Genomic DNA, 15,965 nt, shown 5'->3' on the forward strand with positions numbered 1-15,965 from the left:
ATACCTACATATATAGGTTTACATATGTAAGTATGTATACATATATACATATATGTATGTATATGTATATATGTATACTCTGATGTTAGGTGCACATATATTTATGAATTATATATATATTTATATATATATATATATATATAAACATTAAGTCCTGGTGAATTAACCATATTATCATTATACAGTACCTTTTTTTGTCTCTTGTGACAGTTTTGGAATTAAACTCTATTTTGTCTGATATAAATATGGCCACTGTCTCCCTCTTTAGGTTCCCATTTACATAGAATTTCTATCTTTTCACTTTCAACCTATGTATATACTGAGATGTATGTATTGTTCTTGGCTTACCGCAAGCCTCTGGATCCTGGGCTCAAACTTCAGATTTTCATATGACTTCATGTTGCTATCTAGTGTCCTTTTATTTCAACTTGAAGGACTTCCTTAGCATTTCTTGTATTGTAGGTCTAGTGGTAATGAGCTTACTCAGTTTGTTTATCTGGGAAAATCTTAATTTCTTCTCCACTTTTGACAGTTTTGCCTGATGTAGAATTTTTGGTTGAGAGGTTTTTTTCTTTTAATATTTTGAATGTATCATCCTGTTGCCCTTTAGCCTGCATGGTTTCTGCTCAAATTTACTCACAATTTTATAGAATCTCCTTCATATATGATGAGTTGCCTTTCTCTTGCTGCTTCCACGATTGTCTCTTTGAAAGTCACCAGTTTGATTATAATGTGTCTATGTATGGATTTCTTTTGGTTTATTTTAGTTTTAGCTCATTGAGCTTCTTGAATTTACATGTGCATTTCACTCCTCAGATTTTAGAAGTTTTTGGCTATTATTTTTTCAAAAAAGCTCTGTGTCCCTTTGTCTCTCTCTTTTCCTTTTTAAATTCCCGTAATGCATATGTTGGCCTGCTTGATGGTGTCTCATGAGTTTCTTATGCTCTCTTCACTTTTCTTCACCCTTTTATTTTGTTGTTCCTGTCTTGATGATTTCAAGTGAACTGCTTTCAAGAAAGCTGATTCTTCTGCCTTATTAAATCTGAGGTTAAACCCCATTAGTGAATTTTTCAATTCACTAATTATATTAACAGCTTTAGAATTTCTGTTTTGTTCTTTCTTATAGTTTCTATCTTTTTCATTGTATTCATGCCTGAATTTACTGATTTCATTTAGTTGGTCTCTCTGTATTCTTTTTCGCTCATTTAGTATTTTAAGATAGTTGTTTTAAATTTCTATCAGGAAGTTTAGAGATTTGTATTTCTTTAGGGTTATTTCATGGAACCGTTCATTTCTTTGATCAGGCCATGTTTTCCTCTTCTTTGTAAGCTTTGTGATCTTTTATTGAGATTTGAACATTTAGAAATACAACCATACCTCACAGTCATTATGAGTCACATGCTTTACTAGGGGAAAACTTGCATTGATCAGCCCCGGTGGAGGTTTGGGACCTCTCAAACCTTTTCTGACAATGTGTCTTCCCTGGGCTTATGTATTTGATTTTAAGTATCTTAATTTCCTTAATTGCTTGCTCCTGTTTCTTATCTAGAGCCCACAGTCTCCTGCTTGCCTTGTCTCTCTGCTGTACTGAAGAAGCTCTGTTGAAAAGACAGGCTGCAGGGCTGGCCTCTGTCTTTTAGCCTTCCAAACTATCTGCCATTTCTGCCATGGCTCCAAGTCAGGGGAGACAAAAACCAGTTTCTCAGGCAGCCTTCAGACAAGACAGAATTTTGGATGTATGGTCCACTCTTTCGTTTCTGTCCTGAGGGAGGTTCTGGACTGTGGGTGGTTTCCTTCCTGTTGCACTGCACTATGCCAGGTAGGGGTAGGGCATGGGCATGTAAAATGGCTTGAACTTTTCTGCCCTTTTTGGATGAAGTCCTTTCTTGGTTATGCATTGGCCTGGGTGCTGCATCTCTTAAGTGGTTTCTAAAGTTTTCAAAAAAGAGTATTCTAGTTCTTACATTATTGTTAACTTAGTGTCTCCGTGTGTAAATTGGAGCCTGGAGCTTCCTAATCTGCCATCTTCTTGACATCTCTCCCTTCTTTGTCGATGTTTAAATCTGTATGTATATTGTTAAATGTGGATAATTATATACAGCCAATTTTATTGTTGAATGTAGAAGCGAAATACATTATTTTATTATTTCTAATATTAATATGCATGTAATATTTAACTTTTTCTTTTACTGAGTAAATTATAGACATTTTATCATGTTATATTTATCTCAACTTTCCTTGATGACCCAACTAGTTCTTAATGAGTATGTCAGCATATTTTCATTATACGTTTCTTCTCTTTTCCTTAGAGTTCTCTATATCGATTATTATAAATATCATAACTCGTAATTTTCTTTTATTGCATAGAAAGTCCTGCTTTTCTAACTGTTCTGTTTGGTGGATAAAGGGATAACAATGTTATCCATTAATTTGTACCAGGCATGAACAGTATTTTTTTATTAATGAATGCTAATGGTTTTGTTTCTCCTTATTTATATTCTTAACAGTGCACTTACGTAGAGACAAAGAGATTCAAAAGAAAATAGTCTTATTATGTGTCAGAGGAGCTGAGCTCTAATCCTGGATCTGTGCGTCAACTTTCTTATCTGTAGAAAGGATTTTTTTTTCACTTAGCGATTTTTGAGGATAAAATATGCATATGAAAATATTTTGAAACATAATACACTATACAAAGGCTACTTTTTTTCTTACCATTTTTTAATGGATATGCTACATCATGTATTTTTCTCGGATTGAAACCTATAGCGTTATCTTTGACTTTATCGAAAGTATTCTGTGATTTTCACTTTTTGTCTGTATTCTGAATATATAAACCATTGGAGCACAACTATGTCTCCTTTTAATTGTAAATTAATTTTTACAATCAATTTTTACTGGCTGGGTGCAGTGGCCCACGCCTGTAATCCCAGCACTTTGGAAGGTTGAGGCGGGCGGATTGCTTGAACCCAGGACTTTGAGACCAGCCTGGGCAACATAGCCAAACCTCCTCTCTACAAAAAATACAAAAATTATCCTGGCATGGTGGCACATGCCTGTAATACCAGATACTCAGGAGGCTGAAGTAGGAGGATCATTTGAGCCCGGGAGGCCGAGGTTGCAGTGAGACAAGATTGTGTCATTGCACTCCAGCCTGGGTGACAGAGGGAGAGCCTGTCTCAAAACAACAACAACAACAACAACAACAACAACAACAACAACAACAAACACTGCATCTTAATTTATACTATTGGTATAAATCAGAGTTATAGTCTAGATCTAATTATACTTTTTGATTCGTTATAGACTGACACCTTTTTCCTGGAGGCTGTGCACCTTGGAGATTTGTGTAAGATTGTGATAGGCCATGATGGACTTGGCCCAGGTAAGGCTCTTCCACAGAGAGTTCATGAAGGTCTGATTCCATTCTATTTATATGAAACTCTGTTCAAATCTAGAAAATACTGTGGAAAATTGGTAGAAAATGGATCTCTATGTATTGACTATATGAAATCAAAATATTGTCTCCAAATACCCTTTACAATTTAACTAGATGTATTTTTCTTCAAAATGACATAGGCTTGGCCAAAGGGATAATCTAGGATGGGCCTAAATACTAGAAAGAGTAATTTTAAAAAATAGAAGAGATTGGGGATTTATATGTTGTGACATGTGATGGCATTCCAGCATGGTAGTTAGTGGTGGAGGCAGCAGTCGTATTTCCTGGTGGTGATATTCCTTGAAGGCTACTGATTGTCCAACAGTGGCACGTTAAGGAGACTGTCCTGGCAGTGAGGTCTCAGCTGTTTTCTCCTGCCATTTTATTCATGCTTTTCCTCAGTCTTCTCATCAACTCTGTGAGATGACTCACATCTTCCCAATAAATTTATTTTCTGCTACTGTATAAAACAATTATAAGATAAACAAAATCCACTTAACAAAAGACAGACTACTAAAGGACACATACCAAAAAAAAAAAAAAAAAAAAGGAAAAAAAACCCCAAATGCATCAAACAAGGTGCTAAACTTTCTTATTAAAAAGTGTCAAAGTATAATTTTCAAACTAAGAACAAGATTGTTACACAAATACAGAGTGGACAATGTGTTTAGGTAATTAATGAAGGAATTAGGAGGTTGACAAAGCTGGTTGAAAGGAGGTTACAAGAAACTAAAAAATATATACTTATAATCCATGAAAAAAAATTATGAATAAGATTAATAAAAATATGACCAATGTTCTATAGACAATACAAATATACTTTTGAGGTTGTCTTCTCTCTTGGACAAAATGTATCTATATTTTGAACAGATGTAAATTATTTGCATATTATTTTTTGTCAGTTGATAGCTAATTTTACAGAGTCTAGGCCTGAATCCATAGTAAATATTAAGTCAAATAATGTTACACTCCCACAGTGAGTCAAATGATTCTCAGGCAAGCTTGTTAGTGTTCTACTACAATATTGAAAGGACATGTGTCATCTTTTAGCCTTATTTCTGAGTTTCTGTTAATTTTTCTAAACAGAAATAAAGGCAATAATTTCCAACCTAAAAAATCCCTGTGTCCAATTATATGCTCTATGCAAGAGACACTTGAAATAAATGACCTAGTAATATTAAACATGAAAGTTTAGGCAATGATATATCAGAAATATGTAAATAAAAGAAATAATCTTAGTTTTAACCTTATTATAAGATAAAGTAAAATTCAAGACAACAAGCATTAAAAGTTACAAGAAGGGTAATTTTTTGATAAAGTTTATAATTCACAATGAGATTGTAAGAGTCATGAGCCTTTATTCCACAGATAATATTGCATATAAATAGATAAAGTAAAATACTCAGAGACAGTCAGGAAGAAATGAAAAGAAGATAGGATAGGATTTTATCATATGTCTCAGATTTTGGTAGGTTAGTTGGATACGTCAGTTACTCTCCTCGGGTGTTTGTACTTTGTAGATAGGGAAGCACTTTCATTTCAAAACTTCATGAAACATTTTTATAATTTGACTCAGATATTAGGCCAAAAAGAAAATCTCAGTAAATTTCCCCAAACAAGCCACATTCTCTGACTACAATTTAGTAAAACAAAAATTTAATTAAAAGGGCAAAAGTAAAAAAAAATTAGTCATTTAAGGTATTTCAGTCCTCTTCATGACTTTGGGCCAAAGCAAAAATCAGAACTATAAGTACAGTCTAACAGAATGTTATGATGGTGTTTTTTTCTGTCTCATTTTCTGCTGAGGTCTCAAAAGACCAGAATAAAATACTAGAAGCAAGACCTCACCATCTGTCTTACTTAGTTTGAGGCTGCTATAACAAAATACCTTAGACTGGGCAATTTATAAAGAAGAAACATTTATTCTTACACTTCTGGAGGCTGAGAAGTCTAAGATCAAAGTGCTGGCATTTGTTGTCTTGGGAGGGGCTTCTTGCTGTGTCCTCCCATGGTGGAAGGGCAAAAAGGCCTCGCTAGTTCCCTGAAGTCCTTTTATGAGGGCACTAATCCCACTCATGAGGGCTGAGCCCTCATGACTTAATCACATCCTAAACGCTCCATCTCTTAATGTTATCACATTGGGTCTTAGGTTCCAATAGATGAATTTTAGGGGGACAAGTATATTCAGACCCATCCCAGCACCATCCTAAATGTAGGCACAAAGCTACATATTCAGGACTTAATGAAGGAAGGGACAGACAACAAGTTATGGGTTCACCACTGAGTATAAAAGCTCCAAGTTTTCATTGCAGTAGGTTGGCTGTTGATTTGATACCTATTCACCAACTGCCAGTAATAGGAGAGGGTAGTAGGGGTTTTTCCGTTGTGAAGAAACCACTTGAAGAACCTGTGCCATCTAGAATTTGTTACATGACCCCCACTTGAATAAAAATCTGCAGGCTTCCTAAGTGGCCTTTGGCCACAAAGAAAGGAAAGTCTGCAGAACAGTCGGAATAGAATTGTAGGCAGATAATCCGAGAAGATAGTAACATAAATGATTACTGCTTTAAATACCTACTCACCAACATACATATGTAAACAATGCCGGTTAATAAGACTTTTCTAGACACTTACCCCTCCCTAATCCCTGCAGGAACAGCCTAGCTTTCTTTAGGAACCCATCTTTTCTAGTTTTCTAAATCCAGTTCTGGTTCTTTCTTATGGGAAAAACATGATGAAAATGTAGGCAATATATTTTTACATTAATAATTTAAAAACTAACTTACTAACTTACAAAGTATTGTTAAAATCAATGTATCATTACCTCTAAGAGTTTTCTTTACAGCCTCCTCAGTTCTTAAAACTCATTTTAGAATTCTGGTAACATTTTATTTTTCCTTAAAGGAGACAAGTAATTCTTTTTTGGGAGATAGCATCTAAAAATGAAATTAAATAACATTTTGGAGATTTTGTTCCAGGTGGAGAGAATAGTGTATGTAAGGGCATAAAATTATGTATGTGAATCATCTGTGGCAGTGGTTTTCAAAGTGTGGTTCGTGGGCCATTAGCATTGCTTACCAAAATTGTTAAAGATTCAATGCTTGGGGTCTTATCTAGGATGACTAGCCATACTGGTTTGCCTGTGGCTATTCTGGTTTACCTATGGCTGTCCCGGTTTTAGCACTGAAAATCCTGCATCCTGGGAAAACCCTCTGTCCTGGGCAAACTGGGGCATTTGATCACTGTAGGCTGCCTGTGCTGGGTCTACTGAATTAGAAACTGTGGAACTCAGTAGTCTGTGTTTTTGTAATCCCTCCTGGTGATGCAGATGCATGCTAAGTTTGGGAACCACTGATCTAGGGAACTGTGAAGAGTTTGGCACCACTCAATAACGGGAGTATGTGATGAGGGATGAAGCTGAAGAGTAAGCTGAAGCGTCTTGTATGCTGCGTTAAAAAGTTTTATCTGGCTAAGAACAGTGGCTTATGCCTATAATTCCAGCATGTTGCGAGGCTGAAGTGTGAGGACCGCTTGAGGCCAGGAGTTCAAGACCGGCCTGGGCAACATACAAGACCCCATCTCTACAAAAATATTTAAAAATTAGCTGAGCATGGTGGTACACACCTGGAGTCCCAGCTACTTGAGAGGCTGAGGCTGGAAGATTGCTTGAGTTCAGGAGTTCAAGGCTATGGTGAACTGTGATTGCACTACTGTACTCTAGCCTGGGTGACAGAGTGAGCCTCTGTCTCTAAACATATACAAATAAAAAATAAAAGAAAAAGATAAATTTTATCCTATAGCTGATGAGTATTAACTCACCAACTCAATAATTTTAATTAGAATAGAATATATTTTGAGCTGGACCTTTGCATAGACAAAACCACTATGACTAATTAAAATATTTTATGTGTAAGTAAAATTGATTTTAACTAACTCTAGTTTGCAAATTAATATGAAATTAAACATTTAAAAAGAAATTTCTACCTTCATGTATATCAGGTGAGTCTATGTGCTTGGACAGGATTTCTGAATGATTTTTCATTTTTAGTCTATCAAAACATATATATTTTATGCAGACTTTGTTTAAATTTGAACTTTAAAAAACTTCCTGGAAATAGAAAGTGTTGGTAACTCATCGAGTATATATTCTTTGGAAGATGTTAGGTTCAGGATTATGAATGCAGTTTATGAAATTAAAAGCAGCTACAGAATTGTTCTATTTTCAATTGTTTGGAAAAGCCCACTGAAATAGACACAATAAGACATGAAGCCTTAAAATAATGCTTTGCTTTTGTTATATGTATAAGAAATACATTCCTTACAGTTTACTTCTGTTATATTTTGCTTTATTTGAAGTACTAAAGCTTTATATTGTACAAGACCTTTACGTATATTTGGAAGTTAGAACTTGTTTCTCAAAACTTGAAGTATTATTGGACCATATTTATTCATATCACATTTTCATTCTTTAATTTGTGTTTAGGAAATGGCTGGTTTCTTGATGATGTTGTTATCAAGGATCCCACAACAAATTATGAATATGCCTTCTTCTGTCACAGGTTTGTAGGTGTACTTTTACATTGAAAAAATCCATTTCATGTTAGTTCCAAGTTTGTGCATTGAGAACTGGGTAACTTATTTAGTTGTTCCTAGTCACTGAGTCTTTGTTGGGTAACTTTTGTGAACATTAATTTTAGTGGCTCTTTATGCTATTGAGAAAGACATTTATTATGTTTATCATCATTCCTAATGATAGAAATTTAATATTTAATGGTAAATTAAGATAGATTCTTAAAAATATTACTTCTCTGTACATATCAGAAAGAAAAATGAAAGTCTCTGACAAGAAAACATATTCCCTTTGGACTAGGTCCCAAATTAGGTTAAAAAATAATAAATATACACAGTGTTTCATGTAGCTTTTTATACAGAGATGGTAGTGCTTACTTACTATCAACAGACCTTGATTTTTGAGTTATTTTCCCAGCAGTGGTGATAGATTTGCTTTCGTGATTTGCTTTTTTTTTTCTTTGACACTTTCCTGCCTCTTTTCCTATGGAACCCATAATAACCATTTATGAAATAACTGATTAGAGTTTGAACTATATTTAGTGGCCAAAGGACAGGATAAATTGATCCAGTGAATATAACATCTACGACTTTGACAGTTAGCAGGCTGATTGAGTAACTCACCTGTGTATTAGGCAAAAACATATTTTAGCCTTACCAGATAGTAACTGCTGCTTCTACCTCCCTTGCAGTCTTAGCGTCATTTTAGGATTTTCTTTTCCATTCTGTACTGCTCTGCCTTTGAGAGCCAGATAGCCACGTCTTTTCCCTTTCCTGCTATCTTGTATTTCTGACTTGGGAAGATAATTGCCAATGGTTAATGTAAATATAAAGTCTGAAAATAATCGATACACTTTTCTTTTCACAGATGGCTAGATCAGGGGGAAGATGATTGTAAAATTGTCAGAGAACTGTATGCCAGGGATAACAGTATCTTCTCTGCGAGTAGGTATCATGTATACACATTTCCTGGAAAACTGTTTTATGATGACTGGAGAAAGCATGACACTTCTGAAATTAATGGCCCTCTCTTTATCTTCTCAGGGCAGAAACTGGAACTTAAGAGAAAAGAAACAGTAAGATTTTGTTTGGGCTTTAGATTATCTCATATAAACAATGTTCAAATGACTATTTGATGTGTTAAAACAAAACAGCCTATAGAGTTTAGTAAGTGCTGTTTCTTAGCAATTTCTTCTCTTTGTTTCTTCTCATACTGGTGTTTTTGTTTGTTTTGCTTTGTTTTTCTTTTTAGTGGACTGCAGAAAGCTGGAAGTTTACAAAAGGAAATACTCTTCAGTTCTATAACAAGCTGACTGGAGGGTTTGTCCGTTTGCATCCAGATGGCACAGTTGACGCCATTGGAGAGAAGACAGACAAATACGGTAAAACCATCGTACAAAGCTTGTGGTGCTGGACAGGTCTGGGAGTTAAAGGAAGGTAGATTTCTAGACACAGTTTAATTTATAGTTTTGTTCTTTTTACAGATGGCTTTACACAAGTGTTAGGCCATTTAAATAATTTACTATCTGTATTAATAAAAATGATAAATAGATGACAGGCTTTAAATCTGGGCACTGTGAAAAATATATATATTTGGTATTAATTAATTGAAGAATAAAATATAGGCAGTTATCAAAACACCATGTTAAATAATTTGAGGGCCAGAGAAAATAACTAAAATATTATTCTGTATTTCAGACATTCATAATCTAATGAAGAAGACAAATACAACAAATCTAATAATTATTATTTGTAGCTAGTGACATAATAATAATAAATGTACAAAGGAAAAACAAGGCAAGGAAAAACTAGATTTGATGTGTAATATCTGCATGTCATGAAGCTGTAACCATGAGAATTAACAAAAGAGTAAACTGATGATGGTAGATGTTTGACTATAAACCCAAACCTCCAACTCTTTTTGAATTTTGATCTTCATTATTTAAACAATATTTGCCTTCAACACCTATGAATTTAACTGTACTTTACTATGCTGGAAACCGTGCTGTTCAGTCTCGAGGATGTGCTGGAGCTACTAACCTACCGCATGTCTCAAAATGTAACCCCTTCTGCCTCGTATTTGAGATCCTAGGGAACAACCAGTTTTCTCCTGTATGAAAATAAGTGTCTGGGCCGGGCGTGGTGGCTCATGCCTGTAATCTCAGCACTTTGGGAGGCCGAGGTGGGCGGATCATGAGGTCAGGAGATCGAGACCATCCTGGCTACATGGTGAAACCCCGTCTCTACTAAAAATACAAAAAATTAGCCGGGCGTGGTGGTGGGTGCCTGTAATCCCAGCTACTGTAGAGGCTGAGGCAGGAGAATGGTGTGAACCCGGGAGGCGGAGCTTGCAGTGAGCCGAGATAGAGCCACTGCACACCAACCTGGGCGACAGAGCGAGACTCTGTCTCGGACAAAAAAAAAAAAAAAAAAGAAAAGAAGTGTCTGTCTAAAAATACTTCCTAGGAGCTTCTTTTTCCAAAATTATTCTTTAGACATTTTCCTTACCTGGGCAAAAATTGGTTCCCATTTGAGATTACTTATCCACTTAAATCAGTCAAAGTGGCCCTTCATCCTATTCCCTGGGTTCTCTGCTGCCACTGTTGTTATTCTTTTTCTTTATTAGTATCCTGTATTTGCAGATGTGGCCACAAAAATATCTCCCATTGTTAAAGCAGAAACAGTGAAGGATCTAAATTGTACCCTACTTGTAGGAAACACGAGACCACTGGGTCAGAGACCAAGACCATTTATTTCTCACATCAAGTACACCAGCTAGAGCAGCTTCTTGTGTTGGGTTCCCTGAACTCCAGTCCTGCAGTATCATGATATGAGGTCCCAATGGTACCAGCACATGCAGTCAGGTACATTAAAAGAGAGAAATTTGCAAATTAGGAAACTATGATCTTATATTTTCTATTTTTATTTTTTGATTTGTGTGTGTGTGTGTGTGTGTGTGTATATATATGTATATATATGTATATTATTTAATCAACTTTTAAGTTCCAGGGTACATGTGCAGGTTTGTTACACAGGTAAACGTGTGCCATGGTGGTTTGCTGTACAGATCAACCCTTCACCTAGGCATTAAGCCCAGCATCCTCTAGCTATTCTTCCTGATGTTCTCCCTCCCCTGGACCCCCAACAGGTCCCAGTGTGTGTTGTTTCCCCCCCACCCCCTGATGTGTCCATGTGTTCTCATCATTCAGCTCCCACTTATAAGTGAGAACATGCAGTGTTTGGTTTTCTGTTCCTGGATTAGTTTGCTGAGGATAACAGCTTCTAGCTTCATCCATGTCCCTGCAAAAGACATGATCTCATTTCTTTTTATGGCTGCATAGTATTCCATGGTGGTTAGGTACCACATTTTCTTTATCCAGTCTGTCATTGATGGGCATTTGGGTTGATTCCATGTCTTTGCTATTGTGAATAGTGCTGCAGTGAACGTACGCAGGCATGTATCTTTATAATAGTATGATTTATATTACTTTGGGTATATACCCAGTAATGGGATTGCTGGGCCAAATGGTGTTTCTGCTTCTAGATCTTTGAGGAATTACCACATTGCCTTCCATAATGGTTGAGCTAACTTACATTCCCACCAACAGTGTAAAAGCATGCCTTTTTCTCTGCAACCTCACCAGCATCTGTTGTTTCTTGGCCTTTTTTCCCCTTTTTTTTAAATTAAAAAAAATTTTTTTTTTACTTTAAGTTCTGGGATACATGTGCAGAATGTGCAGGTTTGTTACATAGGTATACGTGTGCCTTGGTGGTTTGCTGCACCTATCAACCCATCACCTAGGTTATTAGTGGGAATATAAATTAGTTCAACCATTGTGGAAATCAGTGTGGCGATTCCTCAAGGATCTAGAATCAGAAATACCATTTTACCTGGCAATCCCATTACCGAGTATATACCCACAGGAATATAAATCATTCTATTATAAAGATACATGCACACATATGTTTATTGCAGCACTATTCACAGTAGCAAAGACATTGACTTTTTAATAATCTCCATTCTGACTGATGTGAGATGGTATCTTATTGTGGTTTTGATTTACATTTCTTTAATTTACATTTCTCTAATGGGTTTTTTTTTCTTGTAAATTTGTTGAAGTTCCTTGTAGACTCTGAATATTAGACGTTTGTCAGATGGATAGTTTGCAAATTTTTTCTCCCATTCTCTAGGCTTTCTGTTCACGCTGATGATAGTTTCTTTTACTGTGCAGAAGCTCTTTAGTTTAATTAGATCCCATTTGTCAATTTTTTCTTTTGTTGAAATTGCTTTTGGTGTAATTTTGTTGCCATTGCTTTTGCCCCACCTGTGTCCTGAATGGTATTGCCTAGGTTTTCTTCTAGGGTTTTTATTGTTTTGGGGTTTACATTTAAGTCTTTAATCCATCTTGAGTTAATTTGTGTATAAGGTGTAAGGAAGGGGTCCAGTTTCCATTTTCTGCGTATGGCTAGTCAGTTTTCCCAACACCATTTGTTAAATAGGGAGTCCTTTTCCTATTGCTTGTTTTTGTCAGGTTTGTCAAAGATCAGATGGCTGTAGATATGTGGCATTATTTCTGAGGCCTCTGTTCTGTTCCATTGGTCTATATATATCTGTTTTGGTAATAGTACCATGCTGTTTTGGTTACTGTAGCCTTATAGCATAGTTTGAAGTAAGGTAGCATGATGACTCCAGCTTTGTTCTTTTTGTTTAGAATTGTCTTTGCTATATGGGCTCATCTTTGGTTCCATATGAATTTTAACATAGCTTTTTTTCTAATTCCATGAAGAATGTCAGTGGTGATTTAATGGTAATGGCATTGGCTCTATAAATTACTTTGGGCAGTGTGGCCATTTTCATGATATTGATTCTTCCTCTCTGTGAGCATGGACTGTTTCTCTATTTGTTTGTGTCCTCTCTGATTTCCTTGAACAGTGGTTTGCAGTTCTCCTTGAAGAGATCCTTCACTTCCCTTGTTAGCTGTATTCCTAGGTAGTTTATTCTCTTTGTAGCAATCGTGAATGGGAGTTCATTCATGATTTGGCTCTCTGCATGCTTGTTGTTGGTGTATATGAATGCTTATGATTTTTGCACATTGATTTTGTATCCTCAGGCTAAAGTTGCTTACTAGTTTAAGAAGCTTTTGGGTTGAGACAATGGGATTTTCTAGATATAGGATTATGTCATCTGCAAACAAAGATAATTTGACTTCCTCTCTTCCTATTTGCATACACTTTATTTCTTCCTCTTGCCTGTTAGCCCAGGCCAGGACCTCCAATAATATGTTGAATAGGAGTAGTAAGAGAGGGCATCCTTATCTTGTGCCTGCTTTCAAAGGGAATGCTTCCAGCTTTTGCCCATTCAGTATGATAGCGGCTGTGGGTTTGTCATATATGGCTCTTATTACTTTGAGGTATGTTCCTTCAATACCTAGTTGCTTGAGAGTTTTTTTTTTTTTAACATGAAGGGATGTTTAATTTTACCAAAGGTCTTTTCTGTGTCTATTGAGATAATCGTGTGGTTTTTGTCTTTAGTTCTGTTTATGTGATGAATTACATTTATTGATTTGTGTATGTTGAATCAACCTTGCATCCCAGGGACAACGCCAACTTGATCGTGATGGATAAGCTTTTTGATGTGCTGTTGTATCTGTTTGCCAGGATTTTATTGACGATTTTTGCATCTATGTTAATCAGGGATATTGGCCTGAAGTTTTCTTTTTTTGTTGTATCTCTGCCAGGTTCTGGTATCAGAATGATGTTGGCCTCATAAAATGAGTTAGGGAGGAGTCCCTGCTTTTCAGTTGTTTGGAATAGTTTCAGTACACATGGTACCAGGTCGTCTTTGAACTTCTGGTAGAATTCAGCTGTAAATCTGTCTGGTAGTAGGCTTTTTTTGGTTGGTAGGCTATTTATTACTGCCTCAATTTCAGAACTCCTTATTGATCTATTTTGGGATTCAGTTTCTTCTTGGTTCAGTCTTGGGGGGGTGTGTGCATCCAGGAATTTATCCATTTCTTCTAGATTTTCTAGTTTGTGTGCATAGAGGTGTTTATAGTATTACCTGATGGCTGTTTGTATTTCTTTGGGGTCAGTGGTGATATTTCCTTTATCATTTCTGATTGTGTCCATTTGACTCTTTTTTCTTCTTTATTCATCTAACTAGTGGCCTATTTTACTTTTTTATTTTTTAAGTTTTGAGGTACATGTGCAGGATGTGCAGGTACATATACACCATGGAATACTATGCAGCCATGAAAAGGAATGAGATCATGCCCTTTGCAGGGACATGGATGAAGCTGGAAGCCAATATTCTCAGCAAACTAACACAGGAACAGAAAACCAAACACCCCATGTTCTCACTTATAAGTGGGAGCTGAACATGAGAACACATGGACACAGGGAGGGGAACAACACTTACTGTGGCTTGTTGTGGGAGGGCAGAGGTGGGAGAGCATTAGGGAAAAGAGCTATGCATGCTGGGCTTAATAACTAGGTGATGGGTTGATAGGTGCAGCAGTCTGTCTATTTTATTAATTTTTTTCAGAAAACCAGCTCCTGGATTTGTTGATTTTTTGAAGGGTTTTTTATGTCTCTGTCTCCTTCAGTTCAGCTCTGATATTTGTTATTTCTTGTCTTCTACTAGCTTTGGAGTTTATTTGCTCTTGGTTCTCTAGTTCCTTTAGTTGTGATGTTAGGTTGTTGACTTGAGGTCTAACTTTTTGATGAGGGCATTTAGTGCTATAAATTTCCCTCTTAATATTGCTTTAGCTGTGTCCCAGAGTTCTGGTGTGTTGTCTCTTTGTTCTCATTAGTTTCAAAGAATTTCTTGATTTCTGCCTTAATTTCATTATTTACCCAGGATTCATTCAGGAGCAGGTCGTTCAATTTCCATGTAGTTGTGTGGTTTTGAATGAATTTCTTAATTTTGAGTTCTAATTTGATTGCACTGTGATCTGAGAGACTGTTATGATTTCAGTTCTTTTGCATTTACTGAGGAGTGGAAACTCTAATCTTATATAGGGCTGTCCATCCTTCCTTCTAGAGAATGAGCCAGAGAATGAATTTGAACACAGCACAAATTCATAAACTTTCTTAAAACATGATGAGTTTTTTTTTTCTTTTAGCTCATCAGCTATCCTTAGTGTTAGTGTATTTCATGTGTGGCCCAAGACAATTCTTCCAATGTGGCCTGGAGAAGCCAAAAGACTGGACACCCCTCTTCTCGGTTTTATGACTAATTGAATGCAGCTGATGCAACACTTGAACTTCTAAGGTCTGCATCTTCTATCCTTACTTCTCGAATTAATCCTTCTTGGAACCCAGCCCTCAGGTGGAAAGGAAACCAGGCAGCCATGCAGAGAGGTCCTTCAGGAAAGAACTGGCCCTGACAGCCCCAGCTGAATCTCCAACCAGCAGCCATCACCAACTGCTAGCATGTGAGCCTCTCTGTAGATCAAACTAACTGGTAGATGATGCAAATAGAAAAACTTTTTACCCTTCAGTGTTTCTAGCATCTTAATATGCTAGTCTTGCCATATACAAAGCAGAATGAGAAGTTCTAAAAAAGGCAGGTGGAGGATAATATGAGTAATTTTCCTCAATGTAACTGACATTTTTGCAACAGGAGATCTTTTATGTGTGATAATTACTTGCAGGATTATTTCCTGATGTTATGCTCAGTGTCCCATAAATTCACACTAACGAATCAGTTTTCACATGCCTGGAAAGTGTTTTGATGAACAATGCTGGCCTGTAGACATCTTTTCAAGAAAATATTTCAAGACTATCTCCCTGAGACATTTTGACTTACAATTTTCACTCCAGAAAAAATGTTTGGTTTTTTTTTGCCACCATGAACCAATATTTCTATTTAGTTATTCAGCTGCTTGTGAATTTAGTTTTTTCCATACTTAGAGAGTTAGAGTACCCATTTCTCTGAGTTCTGCTGAACCACTTCTAG

General features: G+C 36.3%; 1 protein-coding gene across 1 annotated transcript in view; it reads left to right on the forward strand.

Moving 5' to 3' along the window:
* Nucleotides 1–15,965, forward strand: part of RP1 (RP1 axonemal microtubule associated) — a 333,216-nt gene that overhangs the window by 116,378 nt on the left and 200,873 nt on the right. Inside the window, exons 9-13 of the mRNA XM_057303012.2 lie at nt 3,304–3,382; nt 7,920–7,995; nt 8,874–8,950; nt 9,050–9,081; nt 9,258–9,387. Coding sequence (XP_057158995.2) covers nt 3,304–3,382; nt 7,920–7,995; nt 8,874–8,950; nt 9,050–9,081; nt 9,258–9,387 — 394 coding nt within the window. The remainder of the gene's footprint in view (nt 1–3,303; nt 3,383–7,919; nt 7,996–8,873; nt 8,951–9,049; nt 9,082–9,257; nt 9,388–15,965) is intronic.

Source organism: Pan paniscus, chromosome 7, assembly GCF_029289425.2.
Source record: "Pan paniscus chromosome 7, NHGRI_mPanPan1-v2.0_pri, whole genome shotgun sequence".
Lineage (NCBI taxonomy): Eukaryota > Metazoa > Chordata > Mammalia > Primates > Hominidae > Pan > Pan paniscus.